A 16,303-nucleotide genomic window follows, 5' to 3' on the forward strand; every position below is an offset into this window, starting at 1 on the left:
AAAATTGTTGACTAATAGTGTTCACAAACACAGATGCAAAAATCATTCATGGAATATTAGTGAATAAGATAAAGCAATATTTTTGAAAGATACCACATTATAACAAATTAGCATTTTTTTTTCCAGGAGTGAAAGGTTGACTGAACATTTAAAAGTGAAACAATGTAATTTACTACATTAACCAAATCAAAGGGAAAATTCATATTTTTATTTCAGTAAATGCAGAGAAGTCATTTAACAAAAGTCAACACTCATTCATAATAAAAATTCTCACCAAACTAGGATTTCTCACCAAAAGGGAATTTCCACAATCCTTAAAGGTAATTTATGGGAAATGTTCAGCTGACATCATACTTAATTGTTAAATAATGAATGCTTTCCTCCTAATAACAGTAACAATGCAAGTATATACACTTTTATTCTTTCTAATCACCATTACACTGGATACCCTAGTCAGAGTAACAAAGTGAGGAAAGGAATAAAAAATGTACAGAGTAATAGAAACAAGTGAAATTATTTTTATTTCCAGAAAACCTGTTTGTTTTTTGGGGTTTTTTTGGTGGAAAATAATATGGAACCTACAAAGCAACTGTGGAAACTGATAAGTGTATTTAGCAAGATCATTGCATACAAGTTCAATGTACAAAAATCAACTGCAACTCTTAGAGGAAAACATAGGAAAAACACTCTTTGACATAAATCACAGCAAGATCTTTTTTGATCCACCTCCTAGAGCAATGGAAATAAAAACAAAAATAAACAAATGGGACCTAGTGAAACTTAAAAGCTTTTGCACAGTAAAGGAAACCATAAGACGAAAAGACAACCCTCAGAATGGGAGAAAATATTTGCAAATGAATCAACAGACAAAGGATTAATCTCCAAAATATATAAAGAGTTCATGCTGCTCAATATTAAATAAACAAACAACCCAATCAAAAAATGGGCAGAAAACCTAAATAAACATTTCTCCAAAGAGGTCATACAGATGGCCAAGAAGCACATGAAAAGCTGCTCAACGTCACTAATTATTAGAGAAATGCAAATCAAAACTACAATGAGGTATCACCTCACACCAGTTAGAATGGGCATCATCATCAGAAAATCTAGAAACAACAAATGCTGGAGAGGGTGTGGAGAAAAGGGAACCCTTTTGCACTGCTGGTGGGAATGTAAATTGATACAGCCACTATGGAGAAGAGTATGGAGGTTCCTCAGAAAACTAAAAATAGAACTACCATATGATCCAGCAATCCCACTACTGGGCATATACCCAGAGAAAACCATAATTCAAAAAGACACATGCACCCCAATGTTCATTGCAGCACTATTTACAGTAGCCAGGTCATGGAAGCAACCTAAATGCCTATCAACAGACAAATGGATAAAGAAGATGTGGTACATATATTCAATGGAATATTACTCAGCCATAAAAAGGAATGAAATTGGGTCATTTGTAGAGATGTGGATGCATGTAGAGGCTGTCATACAGAGTGAAGTAAGTCAGAAAAAGAAAAACAAATATAGCATATTAACACATATATGTGGAACCTAGAAAAATGGTACAGATGAACCAGTTTGCAGGGCAGAAATTGAGGCACAGATGTAGAGAAGAAATGTATGGACACCAAGGGGGGAAAGCAGTGGTGGGTGGTGGTGGTGGTGTGATGAATTGGGAGATTGGGATTGACATGTATACACTGATGTGTATAAAATGGTTGACTAATAAGAACCTGCTATATATATAAAAAAAATATCAACTGCCTTTCTATATGCTAAAAATGGAAAATAAAATTTAAAAACATAAAAATATTTAGAAAAATAATTAACAAATAGTGCAAGACCTCTACACTGAGAACCACAGAACGTTTCAGAGATAAATATAAAAATTTATATAAAATATAAATTTACTATCTGGCCACTTTTTTTTTTTGAAAGAGCCAGATAGTAAATATTTTTGTCTTTGTGGTCCAAACAGTCTGTTGCAACTACCCAACTCATACATTGTAGGGTGAAAGCAGCCATAGATAATATGTCAGAGAATGGATATGGTTCTCTTCCAATAAAACTTTATTTACAAAAAAGCAGACATGGGCCAGATTTGACCCTCAGCCTATAATTTGCCAACCCCTGGCTTAGATCATTGCTTCTAAACATTTCTTCTATTTTTATATAAGCATTTTAAAGTCAAAAAATTCTTTCTTATTATTGCCTGAATAAGTATATACCATGTTCCTGAACTGGAATACTCAATATGGTTAAGATGCCAAGTATTTCCTGTTTGGTCTTGAGATTCAACACTATCCATTAAAACTTAGCAGGGTAGAAATTGACAATCCACTTCTAAAATTTATATAGAAATGCAAAAGACATAAAGTTATAGTAATAAAGACTGTTTAGTGTTGATGCAAAGACAGAAAAGCAGTTAAATGGAATAAAATAGTCAAAAATAGATGCAGATACATAAAGTCTATTGATTTTCAATAAAGATACAAAGACAATTCAATAAGGAAAAGATAACCTTTTAAACAAATTATCCTGGAATGATTAGATATCTTTATGGAAAGAATTATCCTTGACCCCTATCTTCACACTCTACACAAAAATCAATGACTATAGATTTAAATGTAAAAGCTAAACCATTAAAAATTCTGTAAGAAAACATAGGAGAATATATTCATTACTTTGGGGTAGGTGAAGACTTCTTTATTAGCACACTAGACACTAACCTTCAAAAAACTGACAAATTTAACTACACCAAAAAAAAAAAAACCAAACATTCCAATCCTCAAAAACCACGCTAAGAAATGAATGAAAAGACAAGCTACAGACTGGAAAAAGTATTCACAAAAACATTTATTGGGCCAAGTATGTTATCTAGAATACGTAAAAAGCTCTTACAAATCAATCATAAGAATATGATTGAAAAATTGATTCAAAAAATAGGGCTTCCCTGGTGGCGCAGTGGTTGAGAGTCCTCCTGCCGATGCAGGGAACACGGGTTCGTGCCCCGGTCTGGGAAGATCCCACATGCCGCGGAGCGGCTGGGCCCATGAGCCATGGCCGCTGAGCCTGCGCGTCCAGAGCCTGTGCTCCACAACCGGAAAGGCCTGCGTACCGCAAAAAAATAAAAATAAAAAAAGATATACTAATTGTCAGTAAGCATAGAAAAACAACATATTGTTAGTCATCAGGCAAATGCAAATTAAAGCTGCAAAATATATAGTATATTAGAGTAGATATAGACTGAACTGTTTAATATATTAGGTTGAGGAACAGATTTAGGAGTCAGGGATAACTTATATATGTTTATTAAAGTCACAGCAATAGAAATGTTCATCCAGTGGTTTCTGAGAGAGAAGAGAGGGTAGAGGTCAAACTTTGTGAAGGTTAATTTTGAAGGGATGTTTGATAGAAGAGGAACTCATGGAAATGACTTAAAAATACAGTTCTAAATGTTGACCAGAATGTGCAGGAATTAGAATTGTGACACATTGCTGACCAGAGTATAAAATGTTACAGCCACATTGGAAACTACTTAGCAGTTAGTTATAATAAACTTACCCTATGATTTATCTCCACTTTGTGGTATTTACTCAAGAGAAATGAAAACATATGTTTACAAAAGGACTTGTACAAGAATGTTCATAGCATTGTTATTCCTAATGGTAAATAATTAGAAACAACCCAAATGTTCTTCAATAGGAGAATAAATAAACTGTAATATATTCATATAATGTAACATACAATTTAAGCAATAACGTGAATGAATCACAAAAGCATTATACTGAGTGAAGGAAGCTGCCACAAAAGAACACAGTGTATAAAGTAATAAAATAATTTTAAAAAATTTAAAAAAGAAAGAAGAGAGAAACCAAACAGAAAAAAACAAATCCACCAATCATAACAAGTGCTAAAAACTATACTAAAAACAACAACAACAACAACAATTTGAACATACAAAACAAAACAAACAAACAAAAGAATACATAGTGTGTGATTTAATTTATGTAAAGTTCCAGAACAAGCAAAATTAATACAAGATGATAGAAATTTTATTTTTGAAAGTAGTAGCTTGGCATGAGAATGGGGAGACTAGATTGACCAGAAAAGAGAAGGAAGGTGGAGTGGTGGAAATGTTCTGCAACTTGATAGGAGTGATAGTTACAAAGTATACACATTTATATGTATATGTATGCACATGTGTATATGTAAATCAAACTCATCAAACTTAAACTATACATTTAAAAGTATGGCAAGACTATGATGATGGATTGGTTGTGTAAGCAGTATTGGAGGTGAGAACACGCATGGGTTCTGTACATCAGTCTTGAACTAATGCTGTTATAATATATTTAGATAGGAAGCAGCCAGTGGAGTAGGTTGGTAGGGAAAGTTTTGAGGCTAAAGTGTGGATTATCAACTATAAGCAATGTTGATTCTAGAGAAATTATTCTACATAAAGTTTTTCTGGTTAGATCTGTTCAAAATTGAACTGTTTTTCTGCTTTGCCTTTCTTACACTGGCCTGGGATGGAGAGATTTGGATGCCAGGGTTAAAACAAACACACATAAAACATAGTTCTTTGCATGTATCCTGGCGATATTTCCATTAACTGTACACTCTTGTCTTCCTAACCTTAGTAACAAAAATGATAGAGTTTAAAGCTCTTCTATAAAGTAGTCTGAAAATATAGAATATTTCACTGATAGTGATTATAGTATTCATGTTTTCAAACATAGTTGTTGCTCAAGAATACCTTACTAAGACTTAACATCTTCCTGAAACAGATTGGATACTGAACAGTCTGAGATTCAGAAAGTTTTTAAGCTGAGTCACTAAATTGGATTTTTAAAAACCATCCAGAGTAATAAGGTCCTTTTAATATTGCCAAGAATAAAGAAATAAATTTGGCATGCTTAGCTTAATATTAATGTTTTTATCAAAATATTTATTCTTGAAGGAACTTCTCAATGTTTATCTTTGCATTATTTTATTTATGTAGAACTTATCGATTTTATGCTTTTATATGTTAATATTGTGTTTATATTACTTGTGTAATTTTCAAAGCATTTATTATTGTAACCCCTAATACTGCCAAGTTTTTGACGATTATAGCATGATGCTTTGAGCTTTGTGGTTTTCCCTGAGTTCTGCTTCTCTTCACTGTACCTTCAAATAGAAGAGCTATGTTGTGCTCATTTCTCTTCTTTAGTCTCTGACCATCCCCTTTCTCCTCCTCTTTAAAAAGAGAAGTGGAATACTTGCTATGTTCCAGAATGTTTTCTAAACATTCAGCATGAATTACCATGTTCCTAAGTGCCGAACGTGCGTTTTAACAGATATCTTGTCGTTTGACTCCCCATGTCATGTCCAACATTAAGAGGTCTGTCAATTACTCAGAATTACTTTCAACTCACCAATTTAGGGGAAAAAAGGACAATGTATAAGATGAAGGTAGAATAGGTGATTATTGGGTTACTATTCTATAGGGTAAGTAACATATTCCAGAGTCATAACATTACTAAATGCTGGAAAAAGATATGATTCTAGGAATTGTGATCAACTTTAAAGTAAAATATTAACCAAATTTGCTTGAAACCACCTAATACATGTTCATTCATTTATTTATTCACTCATTCATTCATTTTCCTTTTCATACAAATAGTTTCACACACATCAATACACATTTACATACAAATACGTGAAGTATATTGAATGTCAATTTTTTTTTCTCAGAATTTCAGCTGAAAGTTCAAAGCTGAGAAAATAACTAAGAAGTACTTCCATAATCACGAGTAAAGGGAGAAAATTAACATTTTCTGAGTACAATTGACTCTTGAACAAAGTGGGAGTTAGGAACACCGACCCGCACACAGTCAAAAATCCACGTATAGGGGCTTCCCTGGTGGCGCAGTGGTTGAGAGTCCGCCTGCCGATTCAGGGGACACGGGTTCGTACCCTGGTCCGGGAGAATCCCACATGCCGTGGAGCGGCTGGGCCCATGAGCCATGGCCGCTGAGCCTGCGCGTCCGGAGCCTGTGCTCCACAACGGGAGAGGCCACAACGGTGAGAGGCCCACGTATCGCAAAAAATAAATAAATAAAAATTAAAAATCCATGTATAAATTTACAGCCGGCACTCCACATCTGTGGTTCCTCATCCGAAGATTCAACCAACTGCAGATCGTATAGTATGGTTGGAGGTATTTATTGAAAAAAATCTGCTTATAACTGTATCCCCGCAGTTCAAAACTGTGTTGCTCAAGGGACAGCCATACTTCATATGAGCCAGATATCTTACATGTGTTATTTCACGTAGTCCTTTCAGAAAGTTTGAAAAGGTAAATATTGTTATCTCTGTTTTACACCAGAAAACTGAGACTCAGGTTAGGTGACTTGCTGAAGGTTGAAAGCCATATTGAAAGCCACATCTGATGAAATCCAGAATCTATGCCCTATTTTGTACTAGATGTTGCTTCTCCAAACCAGTATACATCTTCTTGAGGAGCTATCCTTTTGGGTGATGACAGCCATCTCTCCGTGTATCTGTGTCATATTGGGAGTGTGTACTTAATGACATCTGTCACCAAATAATTTTGATTTTAATAGGGAGTGCATCAGAAGGAGTCTAGCTGAACGGACCTGGGAGGAATAATGAGATGATATGTCAAAGTTAAGTACATACTTTAGTTCATTAGTGTCAGTCACCACACTCGTAAATCCAATGACAGGATGTCTTTATTCTCATTGATGCCACCATTTTCCAGAGCCTTCCTTTATTAATGCAATTATACAATTGATTCAGCAATTGATATTTTCTTTATTCTCATTGTTGTTACTTTCCAGATTATGCAATGATAGGATATTTGAAAAGAAATACAATTTTGTAAAGCTAAGGCTAAGGCTTATTAAGTGATTGCATCACTTTTCTGTGACATTTAAAGTGTATAATACTATTTATAAGTAAAATGTTCAGGAGAAGAGCCAAAATATTTTATATTTTTCAAAGACCTGATGTTAACATTGAGGAAGTAAATAGCCTAAAATGATATCCAAGGCACTGCCACATCTTTTCTCTGAAAAATAAAATAAAAGAACATTTTAATACCATTAGACTGTCTTCTGTAAAATTTCCTAGATATTTTCTAAATTGCTTAAAAAGAAATAAAATACTTTTCTGGCATTGGTGCAGAAGGTCACACTCTACTGAAATCCCCTTAGTATTTCTGATTAAAAAGCTTGAAACTTGCATTGAATGAAATGTTACATTACAGAAGAGACTTCTAAAGAGCTGCTCACATTATTCACTTCTGGCTGTAATTTTATAGACTTTTTTTTTTAAATCTGAAGAATGTTAAGTATTCATTTTCACAGAAGGAGAAATCAGAAGAGACTCATAGGCAGCAGGGAGGAGTTTTCAAAAATCTTTGCCTTTTACTTTTCCATTTCAGGCCAAATTGTTAGCTGCTTTTTTTTCTAATTTTTTTTTTGTTTGCTTTTTAGTGTGTATTTTTTACTTCTTGGAGTCATCCCAACCTGCACTTCTATCAAACACCCAGTACTTTCATAGCCAACCAAGCCCATTAGGACAGGTAATTAATTAAAGTTATATTTAAAATAAAAATCATGGAATTTTAAATTCCCATGTGATTGTACAAATGTTTTATCACTTTGATACTTTATTTCATTCCAAACTAATACAGATGTATTGGCATTATTACAACTTTTAGCTTGCAAAGTGAAGTGTTGATTTGGGAGAACTGACTTTGTACATAGTATCTGTTGAATGTCTTTTACATGGACCTAGTATATTTACTATTTGTGCTTTCAGAGTTTATACCAAGTTTATGGCATAGGCAGACATGATCCTCAAAAATTTATTTTGATTTTTAAAAAATTGCTAAAATCTCTTAATTATTATTAGCTTTGTATTTTTTTTATTTTGTTGTACACCTTTTCATTAGTTCTCCTTATAATTTTTTTCTTTTAATTTACAACATGTCACGGTACTTAAGGCATGCCTCTTGGCAAATACCTACCCCAAACTCTGAATGATTAGGATAACATCTTATGGTTCCTTTAGGCTATTGGTCTTGGCCTAGTGAAAAAAGGATACGCATAAGAAGCTCTTATTAAATCAAAATTAAATTATATTCTGATTAATTGATTATCCGTAAGCAATTATTGGTCTTCCTATTCAAGGTTAAGACCATATATTCTACTATATCTTAACTGTCATTATTTCTAAGACTAAGTCCTATAAATTAAGCACTAACTTTATACTTTCTATTAGACATCAATTTCTTACATAAAATAAATCTTTGATTACTCTACCTTCTTTTCCATGAGTTCTGGGGTAATAGTTGAGTCAATAGCAGAAGTAAAAAAATTTGTTGTGCTGGGTTTTTGTGAAGTTGAAGGAATGAAAATTCCTGCATTGGCGTGCTTAAAATTTATCTTTTTTTTTTTGTAAATATGGTGACACTCCTCCTGCTGGCTATAAGGGTGACAAAAAAAAAGTGGTTACAGGTTCAAGGACAAGGTCAGAATTGGGAAGAATATAAAGCAATAGGATTGAGATGCAAAGCAAGGATTTTATTTGAGAAGTAAATACCTTTATTAATTTTCTAGATTATAATCTATCCTTTAGAAAGACTATAAATATATGCCAGCAAACATGGATGTGTCTTAATACCTAACTTTAAATGAGTGTACCCAAGGAGAGTATCTGGCATGTAGTAACGCTCAATAAATATTTGATGAACTGAGTGAATTGAATCTTGCTTGGAAAACGATTACAGGGGGAAGAAGTAATAATTGTGTGGAATAATAACATTTTCATTAAAATGAACAGTAATGCAGGGACCTGTAGGTTGTCAGTTGCTTATTTACAGTAGCTAGCAAAGTGTGGTAAGGAAACTTACCATCACAGCAATTTCAGGAGCTGTGCCTAGGAAGGGATCAAAGGCTGGTTGCTGCTGTCCTCTCGGCATAACCTGAAAAATTGCAAAGTTTAAAAAAGTCTAAATTATTAATCGATAAAATATGTTGTTTTGCACCCAAGGCAGTTAAACCCTTCCCAACTTCTTCAATTAGTTTCTTAAAAACGAACAAAATAATTTAGATTTGAGAAAGAGAAAAGCAGCTCCTGACGCTGAGAAAATGGACTGACACAATAGCTCTGCTGCAGTGTTTTCAGGAGCCGTCCTAACATTCTATTCTGGACGTTCATGTTCTCCTGTTGTACATTAACAATCCTACAGAACACCAACATCAGACAGGTCGCCTCTGAGCATGATGAAGTACAATCAAAACAACACCACTTTGTAATCTTGTCCAAAGCAAGGTCCCTGTGCAAGGCATGAAATACCAGACATCCTTAGGTCCTGGCTAATCTGAATAATTCCTGTTTCTTTACCAGTCATAGTCTTTGCCTCTCTCCATTACCTTCTAGGTAAGAATTGGAAAGTTACCCAATTACAGAACTACCCCCACTACTTGAGAACACCCAATCCAAGGTGAACCATCACTCCTTTAACTCTTCCCAAAATCACCTGACACAAGGCCAGACCCTGTAAGAAGTCATTCCAATACCTTCCTGTTAAGACACCCCACAGTTCTCCATGGTGTGTGTTCTCCCCTGTTACAATGAGTGGATAAATCCAATTTTGTCCAACTAGGGGTGTGTTCCTTGTGGTTTTTGACTAAAGGGCAATGATAGATTTAATAGTTTGTGAAGCAAGTAGTTCCAAAAGTTAGTTCCTTTTTTTTTTTTTTTTTAGTGAAAGGTATACGTTTACTTACAGGTTCTGCTTGTCGTGGAATATATCCAAATTCAGTATAGAATGGCATCTGTCAGAATTTAGAAAAATGCATTAGGTTTGCTCTGATGATTTTTGTCATAATGTGGTGGTAAATGATTACTGAAATATATATATATATATATATATATATATACACATTATACTATAGTAAAGACTTTTTTGAAAGTTTGTATGTCCTAGGTGGTAAAAATTATTGTTAAATTACCAAGCATCCTTTTACCACCATATAATTTCTAGGTTAAAACTCTCCCTTTCTCTTTAAGTTAATATGACTTAATTGGAAGTACTACTACCAGTCATTTAAAGCATAATTTCCAGTTTTCTCTAATTGATTAGGCAAGTTTTAAGTGATGATAAGTTTAAAAAAAAACTAATTTCCATTCTAATTAAAATCTAGTTATGTATGAGACACCTGAATTTATATTAGAATTCTACCAATTTATTGCAGGTCCACAAAACTCAAAATAATGTTACCTAATTTTACCTCAAGATCTGGTGATCATAAGTGCCTTTTATCATGGTAGCTATTTAAAAAAATAATAACCACATGTATATGAGAAAAGGGATGCTGGTAGATTTTTAAAAGTTAGAAAACTTCATTTTCCAATACGATTCAGATTTTGGCCTCTGATTCAGCTGAAGTCCATTCACTGACTTTACTCTTTCAAAATTCAGCCTTGGAGTATATTTCCAAATTAGTGACATGTTAAAAGAAAGCACTATATCCTTTTATGACCACCAGTTCAAGCTGTTGAGTTTTTGCACTAAGTATAATCAGATATTCTCTTCTCTGAAAATTTACCTTATCTTCTTTATTCTCAGGTGGAACTAGTCAAACTAAAATCAAACACTTATAGTACCTGCTCCTCAAACAGCAGCTGTCTGGTTTGCGGAGGTGACTCTGCGACTGTTTGTTGAGGCTGGTCCCAGGGTAGGAGCATGTAAACTGGGTAGTACAGAAGCATCTATTTGTAAACAGAAAAGTATAGAAGAGCTTCCTTTAGTTCAAGACTTAAAAAAAAAATACCCTCTAATATCAATATTGTATTAAAGCTGATTTGTATTTAGCAATTTTATGAACAAAAGAACACATGAAGCAGTCCTTCCCAAACTTTAGAGTAAACTTGTATTGCAAGTGACACTGGACTTTGTTTCAATGTTGCTTGGTCAGACACATTAGGAAGTAGTGAATTCAACTAATAACAGGCTTTTTTAACAGGGCACCTTGGACTTTATATATAAATTACTTTGCAAGTATCTAAGAAGACAGCCTGTGCAGCATTTTCCATTTATTTTTTTGAAACTATATATTCTGCAGAACATGGTATTAGAAATTCTACCATAATGAATGAATTCGCAGGAATGTATTTCCTTTAATAATTGCCACTTTATTAAAACAGTCCATAAGTATTGTAGAATACTTCAAAAATCCAGAAATAGACAAGGAACAAATAAAATCACCTGCAATTTCACCACCCACATTATCATGTATTAGCTTGCACTTATGTCTGTATATGCATATGTGTTTATAGAAAATGAGGATCATTGTACATACATGGGGTTTTGTGTGCTATTTTCTTTCCTTGTATAATTAAATGAAATCTTATTGGATATAAGAGCTAAAAAAATGATAACTGTGGTTTGAGAAGAGGTATATTTTGTACAGTGGTTCTTCACCCTAGCTAACGATCAAAAACACTAATTGAACATTTTAACAGATAATCAGTTTTGATCTACTCATGGGGTTTTTATTCATTAGGTGTGGGACAGGGTCCAGGCATTTGTAATTTTCAAAATCATCACCAGAGATTCTAATGCAAAGCCAGGTTGGAGAGCCACTGGTTAGGTGGTTAAAGGAAGGGTGAAGAATTATATTCTAACTCAGCTATTTATTTTCATCAGGATTGGGAACTTAATCTCATAAAGACTTAGTTTCTTGATCCTTAAAATGAAGTAATTCCACTTGTCAGGTATCTAACTCTCTAAATGCTGTGGCATGGAATGAGATAATGTCTAGAGGTAACTTTTGTTTTATAATAGGAGTGGACAAAATTACATAATTATGATTACATTAAAGCCAAGTGGTGTAATGTTTTACAAAACGGTCAATATTCTGCTGGTGAATAATATAATTTATCCATATCACTATTTCTTTGAGCCCAGGATATTATAAAATTAACTACCCAAACATTAAGAGGGTTTTCTATATCACTTTAACGATTCTACTAGTTTGCATTCATTTTTTAAAGATTCTGTTATTTAATGGAAATCACCACCATTTGACTGTAATATTGGAGTTAAACTGAAAATATTTTGAGCATAACTCAGAAAAACTCTCTCTGTATCATATGGTATTTTATCCGATTAATGCATCTTTCTCTAAACCAAAATTTAGGGTTGGGCAAAGTCAGCCCATGGTATTTCTCCAGAGTTGTTACCAAATGCCAGCATTCTAGGTGCAGAGAGGACACAACCTAAGGCTTAGTGAGCTCTTTAATTCCCAACAAAGTAATGTCCTGGAAACTCAAGGGTCCTGAAGAGTCTCGGCTGGTCTTTCTTTTGGAGCTCTTAAGTGAGCCTAATATTAACAAACTGTTACCAGCCCAGCAGTGGTGGTATCTAGATCGTGATAGCACTGTACGTGTTTGTAGCCCTGCTGTAGGAATAAGAGCTACAAATATAGAAGAAGCATTCAATGGAGAGGGTATACAGCCATCTCTGTATAGGAGTGATGGCATTCCTTTCATTTACCTGTGCTAGTTCACGAGGCATTTTGAAGGAGAACACAGAGGGCATAACCTGCCAAAAAAGGAATTATAAAAAAGTTATACTTGACTTTTTAATTTAAAATTCCAGAGCTATTTTCTTTAGACCTAGCCATACAAATGTATAATTTGTATTAGCAGACTTCTATGACGACAAAAAGTCATCTATTGTGTGTACCATCATTAACGCAAATTGCCCTTTTTTTAAAGATGATATTTCCCTAGTTATCCTTTCCAAGACATGTTTTAACACTTTTGATTTGTCCTGGACTGCTGACTTAAATAGCATTTTTTATGACAGAAATCAGAAAGATAAGGAATTACTTCCAGTGATGGTAGAAATATATTATGAGAAAGAATTCTTGCTCAATAACTCCTGTCTTATTTCAAAGCTGGTTCATATTCTTTTTCACATTCCATGTGCGTTATCTCTCTTCTGGGTAACAAGATGGAAGAGGTCCGACTTACATTTTATTAGGGCCCTGTTTGGTCTGCGGTGGTGTTTGAGGCTGTGAGGGGTTCAGCTGTCCTGCCCGGGTTTCTTGGGCAAAACTGACCTGTCCTGGGAAGGGTATCTGATTTGGGACCTGTCCAGCAAACCGGTCGAGAGTTGATAAAGGGAATCAGGAGAGTCCTGGAATTTGAGCCCTGCTGCTGCTGTTGTAGAATCCCAGGGAAAGGAGGAATCCATGAATTAAATGGATCCTGGGAAGACACAAAAGAAAGGAAGCATTTCTCTTTCATTTCAAAAAGAATTTAAAATCACTCCTGAGCAAGAAGGAGACAAAATGTAAACATTTTCTATATTTCCATTGCTCCATTATAAAAAAGGGCAGATCCTGGCACATTGTGAGCCATGCAAGCAACAGGAACAATGCTAAATCCCCAGTGCTCATAATGTGACATATGGGACAGAATGAGGTGGATAAAGGCTACAGTTTTTGCAGTTGCCAGACTGGTTTCAAATCTTCTTCTTTTTTTTTTTTTTAACCACTTAGCTGAATATGACTTTGTGTAAAATGGTTAATTTAAATATCTCATAGTTATGAGACTTTGTGCCCGGCATATAACAAGTTCTCAATAAATAAATGTTCACCTGATTATAGTTTTTACTTTAGTCTTCAAACAAATGGTAGTTAGAATATATAGGACAAATTCATAACTTTAAAAATTAAGATTTTAGAATCAGAAAACATTTTGTTCTCATACCAAGTACCACAAGAAATGAGTGGTAGAAATGTATTCTTGAAATAATTTTTGAGGTAGGGGTACCTGAAGCCGTAGTGGCTGAAGCTGAGCATTATTAAGGTTCAGAAGTAACTAGAGAAGGAAAGATAATATGAAAACAAGATTACTGCACATGCTAAAACTATTAAGAACGTTTACTACAAATATATCACAAGTCAGAGCTAGCTGATCATAATTTCCTGTTAGAGGTGAGATGTTTTCTTACTAAGCTGATAATAAATGACAGTGATTAGAGGTTAGGATTTAACTACCCCTCCCCTGCTGTATATGAGATTGCACAACTTTAGCCCATTCCAGTGGTTTAGTTAGTCATTTTATGCTCTTAAACACTTATTTACACCATATCAGGTGTTATTAGAACAAAAAGGTATACAAGAATCTGTCTCTACTTTTAAAGAATTTGCAATCAAACAAGGGAGGCAAAGTAATATTCTAGAAACAACTTGGTATACAAAACAAACATAAACATTGGAAATGCATTTGGATATAAAGAGCTAGTGGGTAGAATTGCAGGATAAATCAACAGAAAGCTTTTTATCTCTTCCCCACTGGGTTTCTATAAAACAAAGAAATAAAAAAATGAGGGACATTGTTTTAAGTATTTAAACTAACTTCATTGCTGTTGCTTGCAGACATAAGGCACTGTGGAATAAGCTAAACAAAAAAAAACAAAAAACACAAATGGTAGAAGAAGACTTGTTGTGGGTTTCACACAATGATTTCAATTGTACCATGACATCACTTACTGGGGCTGATATTGTGGCTCCCAGTATCCCAAGAAGAATTATAGTTTTCATTTTCAGATGAAATACCTAGGAAATATGTTGTGAAGCTTAGGTTTAAAAAAGATTTTCTGTGTAAAAATCATGATAACAGTAAATTAGCTGGTATTGTTCAATCAGAAGGATAGTTGGCTGAATTTTACAGTATTTACTTATATATTAGGATTTAAAATAAAAAAGGTACATTTATAAATATCTGTAACAGAACTCATTCTTTTTCTCAGAGCAGCTTTTTATAAAAACAAAAATTGTTTGCTTTTCCTTTTAGCTTGCCTCAAATAACTTATTTGGCGGCATGTGATGTAGTTGAATGAATTTATGAACAAGATGGCCTCATTCCCTGTGCTGTTCTACATTGTAGGTAGTGGGTCCTTTGGACCATGGGAGGCCCATGACTGGGGTCAATGAACTAGGTCTTTATTATGCAAACAATTTTATTGTCTATTTAATGTAGTGGTAAGAATACCACAATAAAGCTCTGATAGCAGTTCAGTACCAGGTAGTGTCTATTTAAAAGTCTAATAACATTAAAATATATTAAAACTAAGTGACAGAGTCAAAATTTTTCTAATTCAAGGAAATAGTTTATAAAATTAAACTGTAATACTGATTTATAGTCTATCCCGTGGAAATATTTTATTTCTTGTCCTCCAGATTTGAAAACTCCTGCCCTAGTTCAAATCATTGACCTACACAAGCATTTAGGGTGACTTTGGTAGTTTATCCTACAGAGTTGACTGATTTGTGTTCTTAAAATTATGAAAGCAAAGATTTGATATCTTACCTCACTCTTTTACCTATGAAGAGAAATCTAGACTCATTCAAGGTCGGTGTCCTTTTTATCTTTTGGCTCTGCTGCTTGGAGCTTCTCTTAAATTTTAAAACCCCATCTTTAGAAGAGGAGGACCAATCAGTTTTCAAAGGGACCGGTGATTCAGTGGGCTTCAGACAATGGCTTAGCTATTAACCCCTTTCCTAATCATCTAGGTGGTATATGGATCCCCACAGTTTTAGTAATGTCATTAAATTATCCTCAGAAATGTTTCCCTGTGATCATTCCTGGCTTCTGCTTTGGTTATGACTAATTCTTCTAGAATAATAACTTTGCTCCCTCTTTTACCCTCCTTAAAATGGATACCTTAATAGAGCAACTTTAAAAGACTTTATTCAAGGACTAATGGGTGATTATTTTTATTTTAAAAGTAAAATACAAAATTATTAGACATAAGACATGGGTCTAAAAGACAAAAATTCAAAACATCTTTAGGGGCAGTGAAGATTCTTTGTTTCTTCAGTGCTGGACTGAGTAAATATGAGCTAATTTCATTTAGGTTCAACCTTAAAAACACCAGTATATCTCCTTTTACCTAGGAATTAAATCCTTAAAATATTGCTAAATCTCTATGTGTCTATGACATATATTTCCAGGTGATCACGTTGCTTGGAATAAATAATTTAATAAATATGAAGCATGATGGCATACATTTTAAAAACAATGGAGAGTGAATACTTTGTGTTTTAAAAAATTCTCGGGCTTCCCTGGTGGTGCAGTAGTTGAGAGTCCACCTGCCGGTGCAGGGGACGCAGGTTCGTGCCCCGGTCTGGGAGGATCCCACGTGCCGCAGAGCTGCTGGGCCCATGAGCCATGGCCGCTGAGCCTGCGCGTCCGGAGCCTGTGGTCT

The 16,303-nt window shown here is 34.3% G+C and overlaps 1 protein-coding gene across 1 annotated transcript; it reads right to left on the reverse strand.

Moving 5' to 3' along the window:
• Positions 1–8,070: 8,070 nt before the first annotated feature.
• Positions 8,071–14,636, reverse strand: ODAM (odontogenic, ameloblast associated). Its single transcript, XM_060147249.1, is given in 12 exon segments — positions 8,071–8,100; positions 8,337–8,468; positions 8,470–8,495; positions 8,923–8,998; positions 9,807–9,854; positions 10,687–10,791; positions 12,578–12,625; positions 13,056–13,238; positions 13,240–13,296; positions 13,864–13,911; positions 14,452–14,493; positions 14,586–14,636. Coding segments are annotated over 12 exon segments (846 nt in total).
• Between the last annotated feature and the right edge of the window lie 1,667 nt (positions 14,637–16,303).

Source organism: Lagenorhynchus albirostris, chromosome 4 (assembly GCF_949774975.1).
Source record: "Lagenorhynchus albirostris chromosome 4, mLagAlb1.1, whole genome shotgun sequence".
Taxonomy (NCBI): Eukaryota; Metazoa; Chordata; class Mammalia; order Artiodactyla; family Delphinidae; genus Lagenorhynchus; species Lagenorhynchus albirostris.